At 44.0% G+C, this 16,100-nt stretch overlaps 1 protein-coding gene across 1 annotated transcript in view; it reads right to left on the reverse strand.

Moving 5' to 3' along the window:
* Window positions 1-11,120, reverse strand: part of anos1b (anosmin 1b) — a 38,367-nt gene extending 27,247 nt beyond the window's left edge. The window contains exons 1-2 of the mRNA XM_056604019.1: window positions 10,830-11,120; window positions 2,583-2,630 (exon numbers count right to left, since the gene is read on the reverse strand). Of these exons, the coding sequence (XP_056459994.1) occupies window positions 2,583-2,630; window positions 10,830-11,009 (228 nt within the window). The 5' untranslated portion in view covers window positions 11,010-11,120. The remainder of the gene's footprint in view (window positions 1-2,582; window positions 2,631-10,829) is intronic.
* Between the last annotated feature and the right edge of the window lie 4,980 nt (window positions 11,121-16,100).

The raw sequence follows: 16,100 nt of genomic DNA on the forward strand, positions 1-16,100 counted from the left end.
GTGGTCCGAGGACATCAGGACCAGCTCGACGGAGATCTGTTTTGTCTAAGCTAGTAAAGATAAACACTCTCAGAACAGCACCAGCGTTCCAATGATTGGATTTCATCTTTCTCTCTCTCTTTCTCTGGAGACCTTCTAACTCACAAAAACCAGCGATACTCATGCAGTACTTTTAATGAAAAACAGTCTAAGAAGGGGTTGGGTATGTGTTACCATCAATGCCACCTAACCATGCTGTAATGATTGCCCCTGGGATACAGACTGTGCCCAGTTTTAGTCATTTCAGAATAAGACAAGGTTGGATATGAATCGCACATATATACGATACAATGACTTAGCTACAGCGGGAGGGAAATAAAATATGATCATTACAGATAGGGACAGGGATATATCTACTATGCTAAGACATGGTATACCATTCCTACAACATGCTCCACTCATTCTCTAGCCTCTTGCAAATACTCTGTCTGTGTCAGCAGTTGGGAAGAGTAGAAAGAAATCCAGAGGGAGATGAAGGAGAGAGTGTGAGAGAGAGAGAGACACACACAGGGACCCCCTGCTGAAAACCTCAGCCTGGAAAGAGTCAAAGGTTCAGCTCTGTGTGTGATTTTGTGTGTATGTGTGTGTGCGTGCGCGTGTGCGTGTGCGTGTGTGTGTGTGTGCGATCGTGCATGCATGTGGAAGTTAGTGGGCCACAGTGAGGCTGAAAAGTGATGCGCGATGCATAGCCCGAGGCTGCTCTTAGCAATAGCCGTTGAACCTAAAACAGACAGACTGACACACACACACCTGTATGTTGAGAGGCATTGAAAATCATTCTCATATCATCCTCAAGCCGCATAAGTCAGACTACTTTGATACACTTTGGGCTCTCTCTCTCTCTCTCTCTCTCTCTCTCTCTCTCTCTCTCTCTCTCTCTCTCTCTCTCTCTCTCTCTCTCTCTCTCTCTCTCTCCTCTCTCTCTCTCTCTCCTCTCTCTCTCTCTCTCTCTCCTCTCTCTCTCTCTCTCTCTCTCTCTCTCTCCCCCTCCCTCCCTCCCTCTCCCTCTCCCTCTCTCCCTCCCTCACCCTCTTTTTCTCTCTCTCTCCCTCCCTCTCCCTCTCCCTCTCCCTCTCCCACCCTCTCCCTCCCTCTCTTTCCCTCTCTCTCATACCCAGGCTAGCGACGGCTCCTCCAGAGACAGTTAAAAATACATGGGATGGAAACTCTGCTCAAAAGAAACAACATATATATACAGTACATGCGAGACACAGACATACACACGCATACACACAGAATACCCACACACAAGACCTCCTGGCAAGCTGTGTTAAGTGAATAAACAGGGGCTAATTCTTCCTCTGGGGGGGGACAGGCAGTAGGAGAAGGGGTTGTTGGGGGGGTGTCAGGGAGGGTCGTTATTTCAACTAAAATCACAGTATTTGTTATTACAGGAAACATGTGGTAGGGATTATGTCGAGAAAATGAATCGAGAGATACAAAGATAAAAGATATAAAGAAAGAGAGATTTTGTGTACGTGTGTGTGTGTGTGTGTGTGTGCTTGTCTGCGTGTGTGTGTGTGTGTGTGTGTGTGTGTGTGTGTGTGTGTGTGTGTGTGTGTGTGTGTGTGTGTGTGTGTGTGTGTGTGTGCTTGTCTTTGTGTGTGTGTGTGTGTGTGTGTGTGTGTGCTTGGTCTTTGTGTGCGTGTGTGTGTGTGTGTGTGTGTGTGTGTGTGTGTGTGTGTGTGTGTGTGTGTGTGTGTGTGTGTGTGTGTGTGTTGTGTGTGTGTGTGTGTGTGTGTGTGTGTGTGTGTGTGTGTGTGTGTGTGTGTGTGTGTGTGTGGTAACAGCATCAGAGCTATATCCCCCCAGCTCTCCACTATTCAGCCAGCCTCTCCGTCGCTCCGTTAGTGCTTCTAGTCGTTTATCAGTCACCTGAGATCGACTTGTGTGATTTCTGTGTTCTGAATACACACCACTTCACCAGGCAACACTTAAGAGACCGTGCTGTAGCCCCGCGGCAATGAACAAAATACATGCAGCAAGTAGAGTAACTCAAGCACAAACACACAATCAAACACTGTGTCCAATACATTACATCCCAGTTTCTAAACCAGGTTCTAGTTTCATGGCCTGGGGCCAGAAATGTAGATGCTCTTTGTGGTACCAGATATGACTCTGGCAACGTCTCTTCATGAGAGCAAAATTAACACAATTCCTGACTAATTACATAGCCTGTAGGAGGAACTAGAACTTGTAATGTTGTTAAACATATAATGTACTGTATGCTCCACTTGCACATTGTGTGCAGGTGCACAGTTAGCCTCAATGGTGCATATCCAGTGACTAAACTCAATGGCCTGCTCTCCATTTGCCAAGCAGCTACAAAGTTTCAGTCATTATTTGTGTTTGTTTGCCTTCTGTGCTGGTATGCACCAGGTTTAACATGTGTTGTGTATGCTTTGCTGTGTGTGTGTGTGTGTGTGTGTGTGTGTGTGTGTGTGTGTGTGTGTGTGTGTGTGTGTGTGTGTGTGTGTGTGTGTGTGTGTGTGTGTGTGTGTGTGTGTGTGTGTGTGTGTGTGTGTGTGTGTGTGTGTCTTTACCTGTGAGCAGCGCCTGTGGTTCTCACACCAACCCAGCACTCCATCACTCTGAAAAACAACGGAGAGACAAAGTTCAGTAAAAAGAGTTGCCCGCATAGTTGTGTTGTGTATCACATTTGTGTCGGCACATTTATAAATGTGAATGTTTGTGTGGGTGTGTCTTATGTGTTTTTTTAGTGTACCTAGTTGATTATAGTTTTTATTTATTTATTTATATGTACTACCTCAATGTGATGTTTTTGCACTGAACAAGGACTGCACTTAATTTTGTTGTACTTGTTACAATGACAATAAAGATATTCTATTCTATTCTATTCTATTCTTTCAGAATGTACTCCACTTCTCTGCCACATATGGTATAGTGTACAAACAGACAGACAGATATAGACATTCAAAGAAGTAGACCGTCAGAAAAATAAAGCAAGGGACAGTATATAGACCCTAGACTACCCTATTTCAAAGAACATTACATACACACACGCATACACACATAATTATCCCATGGTCAAGCTAAAACTTTCTTGTGTCTACTGACACTCCTAATAAACACAGGCTATGTGTGTTTATTAGGATGTGTGTCTGTGTGTTATTTGTGTGTATTGCGCTAATATGTTTGTTTTTGTATACCTGGGGCTTGATGAGTCCAGACCACCCATAAACATGATGTAACCACGGTGACAGAGGTAGACGTCATCACATGACCACAGGCCTTAAAAGCCAAACCAATCCCCGACTCTTAACACAGGCGCTCTTCATGACTCTCTTGATATGGGCCCACAGCCAGTGTACAGCCTCCGCCCACAGCCTAACCCCTCCAAGCATACCTGCGTACTTAATAGAGACTCACAGGAAATACACCCCTTTTTGGGTTCCAGTTTATAGGAGGAATACATTTGTCACTCAAGTAAGTACTGCAAGAAGGACAGATGAATTTGACCATAATGGTAACATACTCATATCATTGACCGACGGACAGACATACAGACAGAGCAGACTGGGATGTCCGTTTGACATCACTACAGGAGAGCAGACCTGCCTTTTAAAGTCAGACACAACAGCGGTTGTGATGTCACCATCCTATTTCAAAACACCCATTAGAATAATGTGCGCGCGTCGTTTCTTGAATACCTCTGCTTGTCAGTGTGTGCTTTAATGAACACCAAGGAGAAGCCGCTTAAACGTTAAAGCTTGTGTGTGTGTGTCTGTGTCGGTGAGATAATCCCTCTTAACAAGACCTGAACCCTAGCTCTAAGTGAGATGTACTTAGCACACACCCAACAGGACTCATTACACACACACACACACACACACACACGCTCATCCATGCACACACACACACACTTTTTGTTTTTTCTCTTTTGGTGGAAACAGTTGCATTGCGTTGTCTATATTGGGCAGGGTCAAAGGTGAGAGCTGGGGTCAGGGGTTGGGGATTTTAGTGTTAAGGGCCTTAGCTGTGCAGGTGAGAGTATACAACTCCGGTAGTTGAACCATGGCAGAACAAAACATTAAAATGGTTCAGCTGAACTCTTCCCTCTGTTCTTAGACACAAGTTGATTTGTTGTATGGTCACACGATTTGTTGTTTTACCAGAACTGAAATTGATTGGAGTTGATTTTTATAATGTCTGTGAATCAGATATAACTGTAAAAAGGTTGACTCATGCCTTTAAAACAGCTGCGTATTTGTCTGAATGCGTATGTGTGTTATTCATCTTGGCATCAGTTTATATTGAAACCGAATGCAGTGCAATTGAATCCATTCCTGTGTAAATATAAAAAACATGTTTATCAAACGTTAAATGTTTTCTTCAAAATGTTTCTCTATTTTTTCAAGGTGGGGTGCCAACTGGTGCTAGGGTGTCAAAGCATCTACCCTACCTGCTTTTAGGGTAGACACCCCTAACATTCTCAGCGATAAAGTCATGTCACGACTGTAAAAACAGGGATAGGCACGGTTATATCTTAGAACGAGTAGAGAGTCAGAGTCAGAGAGAGCATAAGCGGAAGGGAGGAGGGGAGGATTGAGGTGGCGGTTAAATCCCTAATGAATAGACAGTAACGAGTCTTTAGGGGTGGAAAGGATGGCAAGAGTTCCGTGGGGGAGGCAATTCAGAGTGTCATGGAGTGGGGTGAGAGAGGGAGAGAGGGAGAGAGAGAGAGAGAGAGAGAGAGAGAGAGAGAGAGAGAGAGAGAGAGAGAGAGAGAGAGAGAGAGAGAGAGGAGAGAGAGAGAGAGAGAGAGAGAGAGAGAGAGAGAGCGAGAGAGAGAGAGAGAGAGAGAGAGAGAGAGAGAGAGAGAGAGAGAGAGAGAGAGAGAGAGAGAGAGAGAGAGAGCGAAGGAGAGAGAGAGAGAGAGCTAACCTCCCTTGATCCATGCTGTTTTACTTTATCAGATATTTTCATGTGTTTGTTGTCGCGCTATGCCATTGTCAAACCAAAAATTGTTCCTCTCTATGCTAAACTTAAACAGACTATATCCTTTGAAAGTCAAGACCAAATCAGAATCCACCCTATAGTAAACTTCACTGTCTTTCACTCGGTGTAAATGGCCATCATGTGTTGTGAATGTGACAGGACTGGGCTTGCCAATATGTAATGATGATGATGGTGTGGTGATGATGAAAGATAAGTAAATATCATTAAATCCCTTAGTTGCCTCGGTTTAGAGGGTATGAAAACAGTTTGAACAGCAGTATAACCGGCTCCAGGCTCAGCCCTAGAAGATGTAGCACTGCTCGCTGCCGTGCTGTCCCTGAAGCGTTCAGTCCTCTCATTCTCGTTCTCTCACTCATGCTCATTCTCTCCTTCTTCCTGTCTTTTCCATATGTTTCCCTCCTCTCCTTGTCCCCTCTTCTCGCCGTACATCTTTCTCTCATTCCCCTCCCGGCCCGTACTCAATTTCATGGGACATATTTGCTGTCAGAGTCTATCAGCGGAGTTTGGCCGCGTCTGTGCACCGTATGCCTCCCTAATGGTGGGCAGAAGTCAGGCTTCACGGGGTCCCCAGCGGCCCATGTGTCCTGTGTCCTGTGTCCTGTGTGTGTGTGTGTGTGTGTGTGTGTGTGTGTGTGTGTGTGTGTGTGTGTGTGTGTGTGTGTGTGTGTGTGTGTGTGTGTGTGTGTGTGTGTGTGTGTGTGTGCGCGTGTGTGTGTGTGTCTTTGTGTTTTTGTGGAAGGAAGTGGTCTAAAATAAAGGTGAATGTTATTCCAGAGAGGAATAGGAAAAGGAGAAAGGAGGAAAACAGCTTTGGACATTTAATGAAAGCATCCTAAATTCACTGTTGTAAAAAAAAGTGCATGGCTGTGTCACTTTGCTTCACCCTATAACTCATACGTATAGTCCCCCTGGGTCCCCCTAGAAAGACAAAGACCTGCTAGGAACAGCGCTGGCCCGTTCGGCATGAGAAACATGATTTCAAAGGATTCCCACATGGCTCTGATAGCTCCGCAATCTACAGCAATCACTGCGCTAATCACAATCCGACATCGCTGGATGGCCCAGCAAGAGAGAGACAGGGTCACACACACACACACACACACACACACACACACACACACACACACAGGCACGCACACTCGATCACAAACACACATACTTATACAGTACACATACTCAAACACACATATGTACATGGAGGAATACACACACACACACACACACTCACTCAAACAAATGTATTCCCACAAGCACTTGCAAATAGATGCACACAGGATCTTTCACACACATTGAAACACACTTATTCAGTCCCACACTTATTCAGCCAAACAAACACACAAATACACACAGACACAGAACAGATGCACACTTCTGGTTTGAAAACGTTACGAGATGTAAATCAGACCTCTGCCAGATGCAGTGATGCAAAAAATAAAAAGACTGTGGCCCAGTGCCCTTTCTGTATGTGTGTGTGTGTGTGTGTGTGTGTGTGTGTGTGTGTGTGTGTGTGTGTGTGTGTGTGTGTGTGTGTGTGTGTGTGTGTGTGTGTGTGTGTGTGTGTGTGTGGGTGTGTGTGTGTGTGTGGTTGAATGTGTGTGTGTGTGTGTGTGGTTGCGTGTGTGAGTGTGTGTCAGTGTGGTCAGTATTTGCGGGGAGCCACAGTAGAAAGTCTCTCAGTCTATTTAACTCCAGGCATTACACTCACTAATCACACACAGATGACCAGGGACAAACACGGCTACGGTGCACGGTGCATGTTACGCTTTTTTACACACGTGTGTGTGCTTGTGTACGAATGACCGTGCGTGCTGCTGTGCGTTATCATGACTAACACCCACTAAAGATCAATATAAAGCACTTCCCTGAAAGTCCATATTGAGGTCCCAACCTTCCCGACAGTAGCATTTGATTACTCAAACACATAGACACGGTGTTTGTGTGCCTATGTGAGTCCTGTGTGCATTCGAACACGTTCTCTGTGGTTCCGTGCATCCTGTAAACAACACAGATTCTAGCAAAGTGGTTGCTTGTTAATAGCGCCATGCTTCCACAGTCGCTGCTCTCCTGTAGTTAATATAGCTCAACACTCGGGTCGCATAGTTACACTGCTAAACAAAAGTGTGTTGAACCAAACAAAAGATGGGCAGTGACAAGGGGAACCATGGCATGAAAATAGCATGCTGCAGAGATATTAATTATCTCTGTTTGTCTCGCCGATAGAACAAAAGATGGAGGGGGAGTTGCCAGACTGTCTCTGTGTCTCTGTCTTTGCTTGTGCCCAATGTTGCTTTATTCCTCCATAGTTCTACAGCTCTGCTCTTTTGAGTTTTGAGTTCACAATGTCACGACACTTTTATTGTGGTTTCAGGTGAAACTCTTATGGCCCAGAACCTTTATCAGCGCGTCTCACTGCCTCCGCGATCAAATGACGGGGGGAAGTCATGCAGCTGTGGAGAGAGAGAGAGAGAGAGAGAGAGAGAGAGAGAGAGAGAGAGAGAGAGAGAGAGAGAGAGAGAGAGAGAGAGAGAGAGAGAGAGAGAGAGAGAGAGAGAGAGAGAGAGAGAGAGAGAGAGAGAGAGAGAGAGAGAGAGAGAGAGAGAACTTTCTTTTAAGTGAATCAATCAAGTCTTTGTCCCCAGCTGTCACCCATGGTCAACTCTCCTGTTTGTTTGACTGTCTGTCCGTGAAACTATCTGGCCGTCTGTTGGTCTGTCTGTCTGTCGCTGGAACTGTCTGCCCGCCTGTCTGTACGTCGATCTATGAGACTATCCCTGAATTGTGAAAGCCTGTGACTGAATGTCTACCCTACAAGTTTCCCATCATGTCTTTTATCAGGAGATCATTCTTATGCGTTCACTCTCATGGTTTATTATTGTTCCCACTGGATATTCCTTGCCCTTTGGAGGGCTCCGGGTTAGGGGTGCCATCTAATGCTGGCATGTGACGCCATACAAAAATATAATTGTGATACAGAGCTATACAGATAAACATGACTTGTTTATTTAAGCTCAAACTGCTTGTCTGCCACTCTGGCATTATTTGTTATTTATTTTAACCAATCTTATTTCGTCCCTTATCCCCTCATGCGTCTTCATGTGATTATCTCACTTAAATCTTAAAGTAGCTTCTCAGGGAACAATGCTAGTGTAAGATTCATCAGCAGGTATTTCTGTGGAGGCGCCCCTCCTCCCAGCATCTACTCCACTGTCAGCCAAACTGGACCTGGTCAGAAGTCCTCCCTTCCTCTTTCACTGAGTCTATATCACGTGTGTTGTGACAGTTGTGGGGTGTCGGTGGGCCTCTCGACCTCATCCATTGACTGAATGCCAGTGGAGCGTCTTGAGACGGCTAATAATGTGCTACGCTGATGAATTCCACATACATTTCACCAAACACCTGTCTATCTTTCATTCCCTATGTGTCTCATAGCGTGTCCCGCCCTAGCTATCAGTCTGTCTGCCTTCCGTTCCCTCCCTCACTGTGTGTCTCTCTCTCTCTCTCTGGAACCTGAGCCGGCGGTTGCCTCTGTTCTTTGTCAGAGTGTGACTGGTTGGACGAATGACCCTTGGGCTGATTAGGAGTTACCTACCGCAGAGCAGGCGGAAAGCACACGTGCACACGCGCACGCACACAGAGCTCTCCATCCATCTCCCATCCCATTCTAGTCACAATCGTTCTCTCTCATCATCCGGTCTCTAGCATTAAATTGTAACACTCAAAATGGCTCAAATTTCCATGTGAGGCAAACCTGTGTTTATATTTAAATGGTTGACATAGTTTACGATTGCTTGGTAATTGTCGTCATATAGGCTCACACAACAACCATCTATAGTTAACATGCGATGACACAATAGCAGCCGGGACGGTCTGGGTAACCCGCAGAAGAGTCAGAAAGAGAGGTGCAAATAGAGCCCTGTGATTCACATACTAGTGGCTAGTACGCACCCACACACACACACACACACACACACCTACACACACAAAGAAGTATGCTCGCACACACACACACACACACACACACACACACACACACACACACACACACACACACACACACACACACACACACACACACACACACACACACACACACACACACACACAAGACAGGACAGGGTTTGCCAAAAACCAAGGGTTCACCCGCAAGAAGTCAGAAACACATCATTCCCACAACCACCAACAGGAAGCTGTGTGTATGTGTGTGTGTGTGTGTGTTTACGTGTGTGTACTTCTTTTCTGCGAACATGTGTGTAGAGAGAGATGCGTCAAATTTTTTTTTCCTTGTGCTGATGTCATGATGTGATTGTCCTCACCTCATCTTTGAGACCATCTCAAATGAGTGGCTTCCTCACATAAGACAGTTACATGTCCAAGACTTCTCCATCATCCCTTCTCTCTATCCTGTTCCAAGAACCCTATAGTGAAGTAGCTGCTCCCTAAAGTATAGTAGATGCTCACTATAGGGAAGGAGCTGCTTCCTGTAGTGGTGAACTAGCTGCTCCTTATAGTAAAGTAACAGCTTCCTGTAGTGAACAAGATGCTCCCAATAGTGACTTACAGCTCACTATAATGATCTAACTGTACCCTATAGCTGCTCCGTAGGGAACTATCAGAGAGTATCCGAGCTGCTATCTACAGGAAGATGCTGTTCTCAATTACACCACAATTTGACTACTGGACTCTACTTCATAACTAAATAAAGTTGAAACCAAATGTGATCCCCACCCACACCTCTCTTCCAGAATCAATCTGGCATGGTTGATCAAAAGTCAGTGAAGGTGGGTTGGGGGGGCTCATCAGCATGCCTAGTGTCAAAGGTCACCACACACACACACACACACACACACACACACACACACACACACAGACACAGACACAGACACACACACACACACACACGCACACACACACACACACACACACACACACACACACACACACACACACACACTTTGTAACACATCCTCATTGCTAGAGAGTCATCTAGGGGACACGCTCATTACCAGACACACAGGTGGCTGAGAGTTTTGATGGCAAAGGACCAGGACACACACACGCACATGCACACACACACACACACACACACACACACACACACACACACACACACACACACACACACACACACACACACACACACACACACACACACACACACACACACACAGATAGAGCCATTGGTGCTGAACTTTGTGGTTAATGACTTTCCCACCCACTGCACCGCGTGCACATGTTGAAGCCGTTAACGATAAGTGGGTTTTCGATCGAACGTTCTAATGTGGCCGTTAATCTCACATTCCACACTACAAAGTCCACGAACACCGACCAGCGATTGAAGTTCAGAGTAAGAGTAATTATGGCGGAAAATGACAATGACTTTATTCTTAGCCAGCAAAAAATGTGCGCACATGTTTATCGAGCTGAACGTTGCACGTTTGGCTGAAATTTATTGCAAATAAATACAAATACATTTGAAAAGATGCTTACGGATATATACCCTACATTATTATTTTTTACTCATAAATAGACTACATGTTTTTAATTTAACATTATATTAATTACCTGAAGCACTGTAATGACCTTTTCGTTGTTGTTGATGATGTTAAGATAATATATAGGACTACTTTATTGATCCTAGACATAAAATTCGGTCGCGACAGCAGCAAGTGTTAGCGACCCGTTATTTCCTTGAAGTCCGTTCAATTTACATTCAACAAGGCAACACACCAGCTGAGTTACCTTTTTAGTTAATTTCAACCTAAAGGCTGCAGGTTTTTTGCCCTTTATTCTAATGATAGGCACGTATTTACCTGGATGTGCTTAAAGGCAGCCGTCAGCTGTGTCATGTGCAGAGTCAGGCACCTGGAAGTGCACCTCGCGCTGTCGATCTTCCCCTGAACATCCTCCTGATCCGGCGAGGACCTGCGCGCGGAACTCCCAGAGAGCACGGCCGAACACAGCAGCGTGAAAACAACCGTACAAGACGACATGACACGAAAAAAAGATTAGACAAATACAGTGGAAGCTACGGACTAAGTCTAAGCTAAATGACAACCTGATCCGTGTCTTTCTTGACTGTTTTAGCCTCCCCTCCTGCAACCGAAGTTGTGAATGGATGACATCTGGGCACCGCGCGCTAAAGGGGCGCGTTTCAGCTCTCCCAGACACGCCCACCACGGGCGCACGTGAAGTCAGCACCAGTGTCCCCCGTCGTGGTTGTCATCGTAGCAAAACAACAGAGGCATTTTAACGAGGCTAATCGTTAGAAGGATATGATGAAGGAACAACCTCTTTGTCCGCAGAGAACAACCGTTCAAGTCATTATCCTTCTGAAATGTAACGTTAGCTCAATATCGTTCTTGCTGTTTTATTACCAAATACTTCTGCCTAATTATTTTTGAAACTTCCACATCTTTCACTTTAACAGGCTTCCTAGTAGTAATTATTGCAGCAGACCAATAAAGGAATGTTTAATAATGGGACTGGCAGGATCTGTTGGTGTAGGTGTCTGACACAATGCCAGGCAGGCAATCAAACCAATCAAATAGGCTATGTTAGTGCCCCAACCACAGAGCCTAGTAGGGATAAAAGCCCAACTTAATTAGAGCACAGGGGTCGTTTTGTAGAGATGTATGAGACGGTAACTCAAAAACGGTCAAATTATCTCTGTTTACGACAAGATGGAAAACGAATCACCCAGTTTTTTGGTTAAGAGGAGAATAATGGAGTCTAATAAATATTTAGTAAGTTCAGGCTTGAGGATTACCTAACCCGGCTATGACCTTACCTGACCCCAATCGAAAAGCAAGTTCTTAAGATCACGGAAGAGAAGAGTTTAAAGAAAATAATACAATTTTGTTCAATGGCAATCACTGCGTTTGTGTCCTGTGTGAATGTGTGTTATTGAGTTTTATTAGGTGTGTGATTGTGATGTAGGAAAGAGGAACAAAATGAGTGAAAGGCAAAATAGAGAAAACTTCACATGTAGCCATGACTTAAGGATTAACTATATATGGTCCCACATGCACACACACCGGACATTGTCTTGAGGACAGCACATTTTCTTATTTTCATGAAACACCCAGCTCATATTTCTGTATAAACCATTAGCGGACCAAAGACCCTATACCGAGCACATAGTCAACCACACACAGACACACACACACACACACACACACACACACACACACACACACACACACACACACACACACACACACACACACACACACACACACACACACACACACACACACCTACCGTCTCTACAAATCAAATTCCTGATTGAAGCCAAATGTTTAAGATTTGCCTGCAGCGTGAATAAAGAAAGTGTTTAGATTTAAAATCCCAAATGACATGGTTATATGCATGAATTGACCACAGGAACCCCCCATACACAGACACACACCTTGACCCCTAGGACCCATATGCAGACCGAAAATGGCATAAAAAGACAAAACATTATAAGTATTACTCTATAGTTAAAGACATAAAGACAGAATCAGATCAGAGACAAAGAGAGAGAGAGCTAAAGAGAGAGAGAGAGCATGAAAACAGAAACTCCAAGAGTGTTCATTGGAGTGTTTCTTACTTCGCCCTGTCAATTTTTTGGGACACACTCTCGACGAGAAACACTCACATCCGGATTTCTCCGTCGATGAGTGAATCAGTGGCGGATGAAATGAGCCGGAGTTGGATGGAGGCCCTGTCTAGCGTTTCCCCCCCTGGTGGGCTGCAACCACAGGAGGTGCGCTCGGGGATGACTTTGTTAGGACAGATTAAGACCCGAGATCAGTCTTCTGCACTGCACCCAGGGGCCAGCGTTTGGCTCCCATTAGTGGAGCTTGTCTGCTCTCATTCACAATGCGGGGGGAAGCACAGGCCCAGGTTGCCCAGTGTTCATTCTCGCTTTGATCCACCCCCCCCCCCCCCCCTCTTAAATCGATGGTGTTTCATAATGTAAACTAACAAAAGACAAGAGTGGCATGGGGGTCTATGAATGTCCCTCCTGATTGTGGTCTCATAAACTTCCTTATGGCTCTCATACGCACATGTGATGCGACTTGGTTCCAATAACAGATTTCAACAAGCAGATCCTGCCAGAACCCCTTAATCCCCCCCAAAAGACTGTGTGTAATTATCTTTCCTTGTGAACTACAAAAAAGCAGAGGATCCGCTGTTGTTCTTCGGGAGAATCCAGGCCTGCGTTTTACGCATCGTTGACATAATCCCCCGTGTTGCTCCATTGAAATCAATCGCGTTGGCGTGTTTGTATGGTAATCCAGAGTATTACGGCTGTGCTGTGGGCCAGGTTTCATTGAAGTGGTCATGGGTTTGAGTCCCCCTCAGATGGAAGGACTCTGCATGCGTCTGACTGCCCTCTGCCGTCGGATGAGCACCACATACAGCAGCATTTGTGTCAAACACTGCACTTTGAGAAACTAACTAAAAAATGTTTCTTCAGTGTGGATTTCAGTGTGCATTTTAGTGTGTTTGTGTGTGTGTGTTGGAATGAACGTGTGTGTGTTTGTGTGTGTATTAATGTGCATGGTTGTGTCTATGTGTGTGTGTGTTTGAGTGTGTGTGTGTTTCAGTGTGTGTGTGTTTCAGTGTCTGTGTGCATGTCCATGCATATGTGTGCGCTGTATCTTTGTTTCAATGTTTGTGTATGTGTGTGTGTGTGTGTGTGTGTGTGTGTGTGTGTGTGTGTGTGTGTGTGTGTGTGCGTGTGTGTGTGTGTGTGTGTGTGTGCGTGGGTGCGTGTGTGCGACTGATTCTCCTGATATAAATCTGGGAGAGGAAAGCGAACTAGTCTCACCTCCCACAGCATAACTTTAAAGTCCCACCAGGAGTCTTTCTACACGTCTCGATTGAATCTTGATACATCTGTTTAACACATACACCACAGGCTGCAGCCATTAGACATTTACCAATTGAGACATACAAAAGACTGCCTGATTGAAATTGTTTCACAGGCTACTGTAGAAACATTTCTATATCATTACCCTAATGCTAATGGGAAATGACCGTAACATGCTGCCAGAGGTGGAAATCAGAAATGACACTTTAATAAAAAAGTCACCAGCGCCATAATAAAAACATGGTCTCGATTTCCTAACTATATGTTTCAACTTTTGGTGTGTAATATAGGCTCACAATTAACAAACTGTAAGTGGGCCATTGTTTAAGAGTACATTCTAAAACCACAAGGTAGGTAAATGGAGAAATTGCAAGCTCAGCTTTGAAACAGAGGCAAATTTAAGGTAGATGTAATAAGACCCAAAAGATGCATGCAGAAGAACACATTAGTTTGAGTTTTTATTAATTTATGTCAAATAAAATGTCCATGTAGGCAAGGGTTCAGTTTTCTTCAATTCATCCATTCGATTTTTATAAGCATATTTCACATTTGTTATTCACATTACAAATGTAAGCCTTTGTATCAAGCACCATTATAGTGAAACTCTGTCATATATTTGTACATATAAAAACATACAGAAAGAAAGACATGCCAAAAGTAAACTTAGGGGGACTAGAGATTTACTAATTAAGTGCAAATCCATAGTTCATCAATTCAGCCATCAATCTGAAGTTCTTCTTAAAATAATATTTGAGGTAAGGACAAATTTATAGAGAACAAGACGAATGTTTGGACTTTGAACACTTTGGCTTTATGGATGAGATGTTTTACTAGCAAGCATGACAACCTAACAGCATTGTCAGCACAGAAGGAGAATTGATGTTATATCTATGTGCAAACAAGATCATCGTTTTTACGAGTCAAAATGTAGTAGATAACCAACCACAGAAGAGAAGCATTATTCAAGTTGAGTTGCAGATGAAAACCATCATTAAACAGACAAAATAGGTTTACCAACAGTGTTACAGAAATTCATTAGTGGAGACCTTTCAGGAATGAATTAACTTACATTCAAGTTACAGGGTTAATAGTCATGCAATATTTTTTTAATTCACTTATTTTAATGTATTTGGGTCCCTGATACATGTTTCTGGGTTGGACCAAATTTTTTCTGCATACATTTCGGGAAATTGCATTTCAAAAAGGATGGCCAACAGGGTCGGCCATATTATATAGTGTTTATTGATAAGGCAGAGTTCTAGTGAACTCTAGTGGTTCTCTGCGATAAGACAAGTCCCTCGAGCAGCGGTTGAGGGCGTAACTGATGGCGGTACCTCATAGTTTGAATTTGTTAAGTGCAGGGTTAGGGACGGTAAGGGTTTCGGTATAAGCCTTGAAATGAAAGTTAGACCCAATGCTTTTTAATAATTTGTGAAACTCTTTTATTTAGAGAATATCAGTAAAAACCGTGACAAGTTGGGTTACTGAATATTGGATATCACAAATTTAACAATGGGAGTCGAAAACACAGACAGCTTAAAATCAGGATAATGGGCATCTTTTGTGGAGCAATTACTATATTTATAATGACAGTCTTGTGTATTCGTTTTATGTGTGAGGAAATACAACTTTTTCTCTCTAAAAAGAGAGCCTTTTTATGTTGTTCTTCTGCATATCCTGCCAACCTGAAGTAATAGTGTGTCTATTGTCCTAGAGTAGTTAATATAACCTCATCTCTATATAAAAATATACATAAGTTAACGATAGACAAGACCCTGTTGGTTCGACGATATATGTCCGAGCTCCGAGGCCAAATAACAATAATAAATAATTAGGTGTCTGGTCATTTATCAAACTCAAAAGTCTGAAAATGACATTCTTTCTTTTCTCTTAGCTTTGTGTCGGAAAAACACGCCTCCCCTTCCTCTGCTGCGTTTGTAGTTTACATTTGTATACAGGTGTTTTATGGATGAGTGTGGTTGTGTTCAACAAAGACCTAGATTGGTAGGAATATGACTTTGAGAAGGATATGGATGGTTGATTAAGAAAGCCGCAGTGAGGGCCAGATATGCGGGCAGGATGGTGTCTTAGTGGCTAAAAGGGGTTCCAGGTGCTGTGTTTGATCCCCAACGTCTAAAACCTACCTGTTGGCATCGACAGAAAGATGCCTTGCCCCTTTATGCTTATTGACGACAAGGTCTGTATCTGCATCCATTGTAAG

Source organism: Gadus chalcogrammus, chromosome 12 (assembly GCF_026213295.1).
Source record: "Gadus chalcogrammus isolate NIFS_2021 chromosome 12, NIFS_Gcha_1.0, whole genome shotgun sequence".
NCBI lineage: Eukaryota > Metazoa > Chordata > Actinopteri > Gadiformes > Gadidae > Gadus > Gadus chalcogrammus.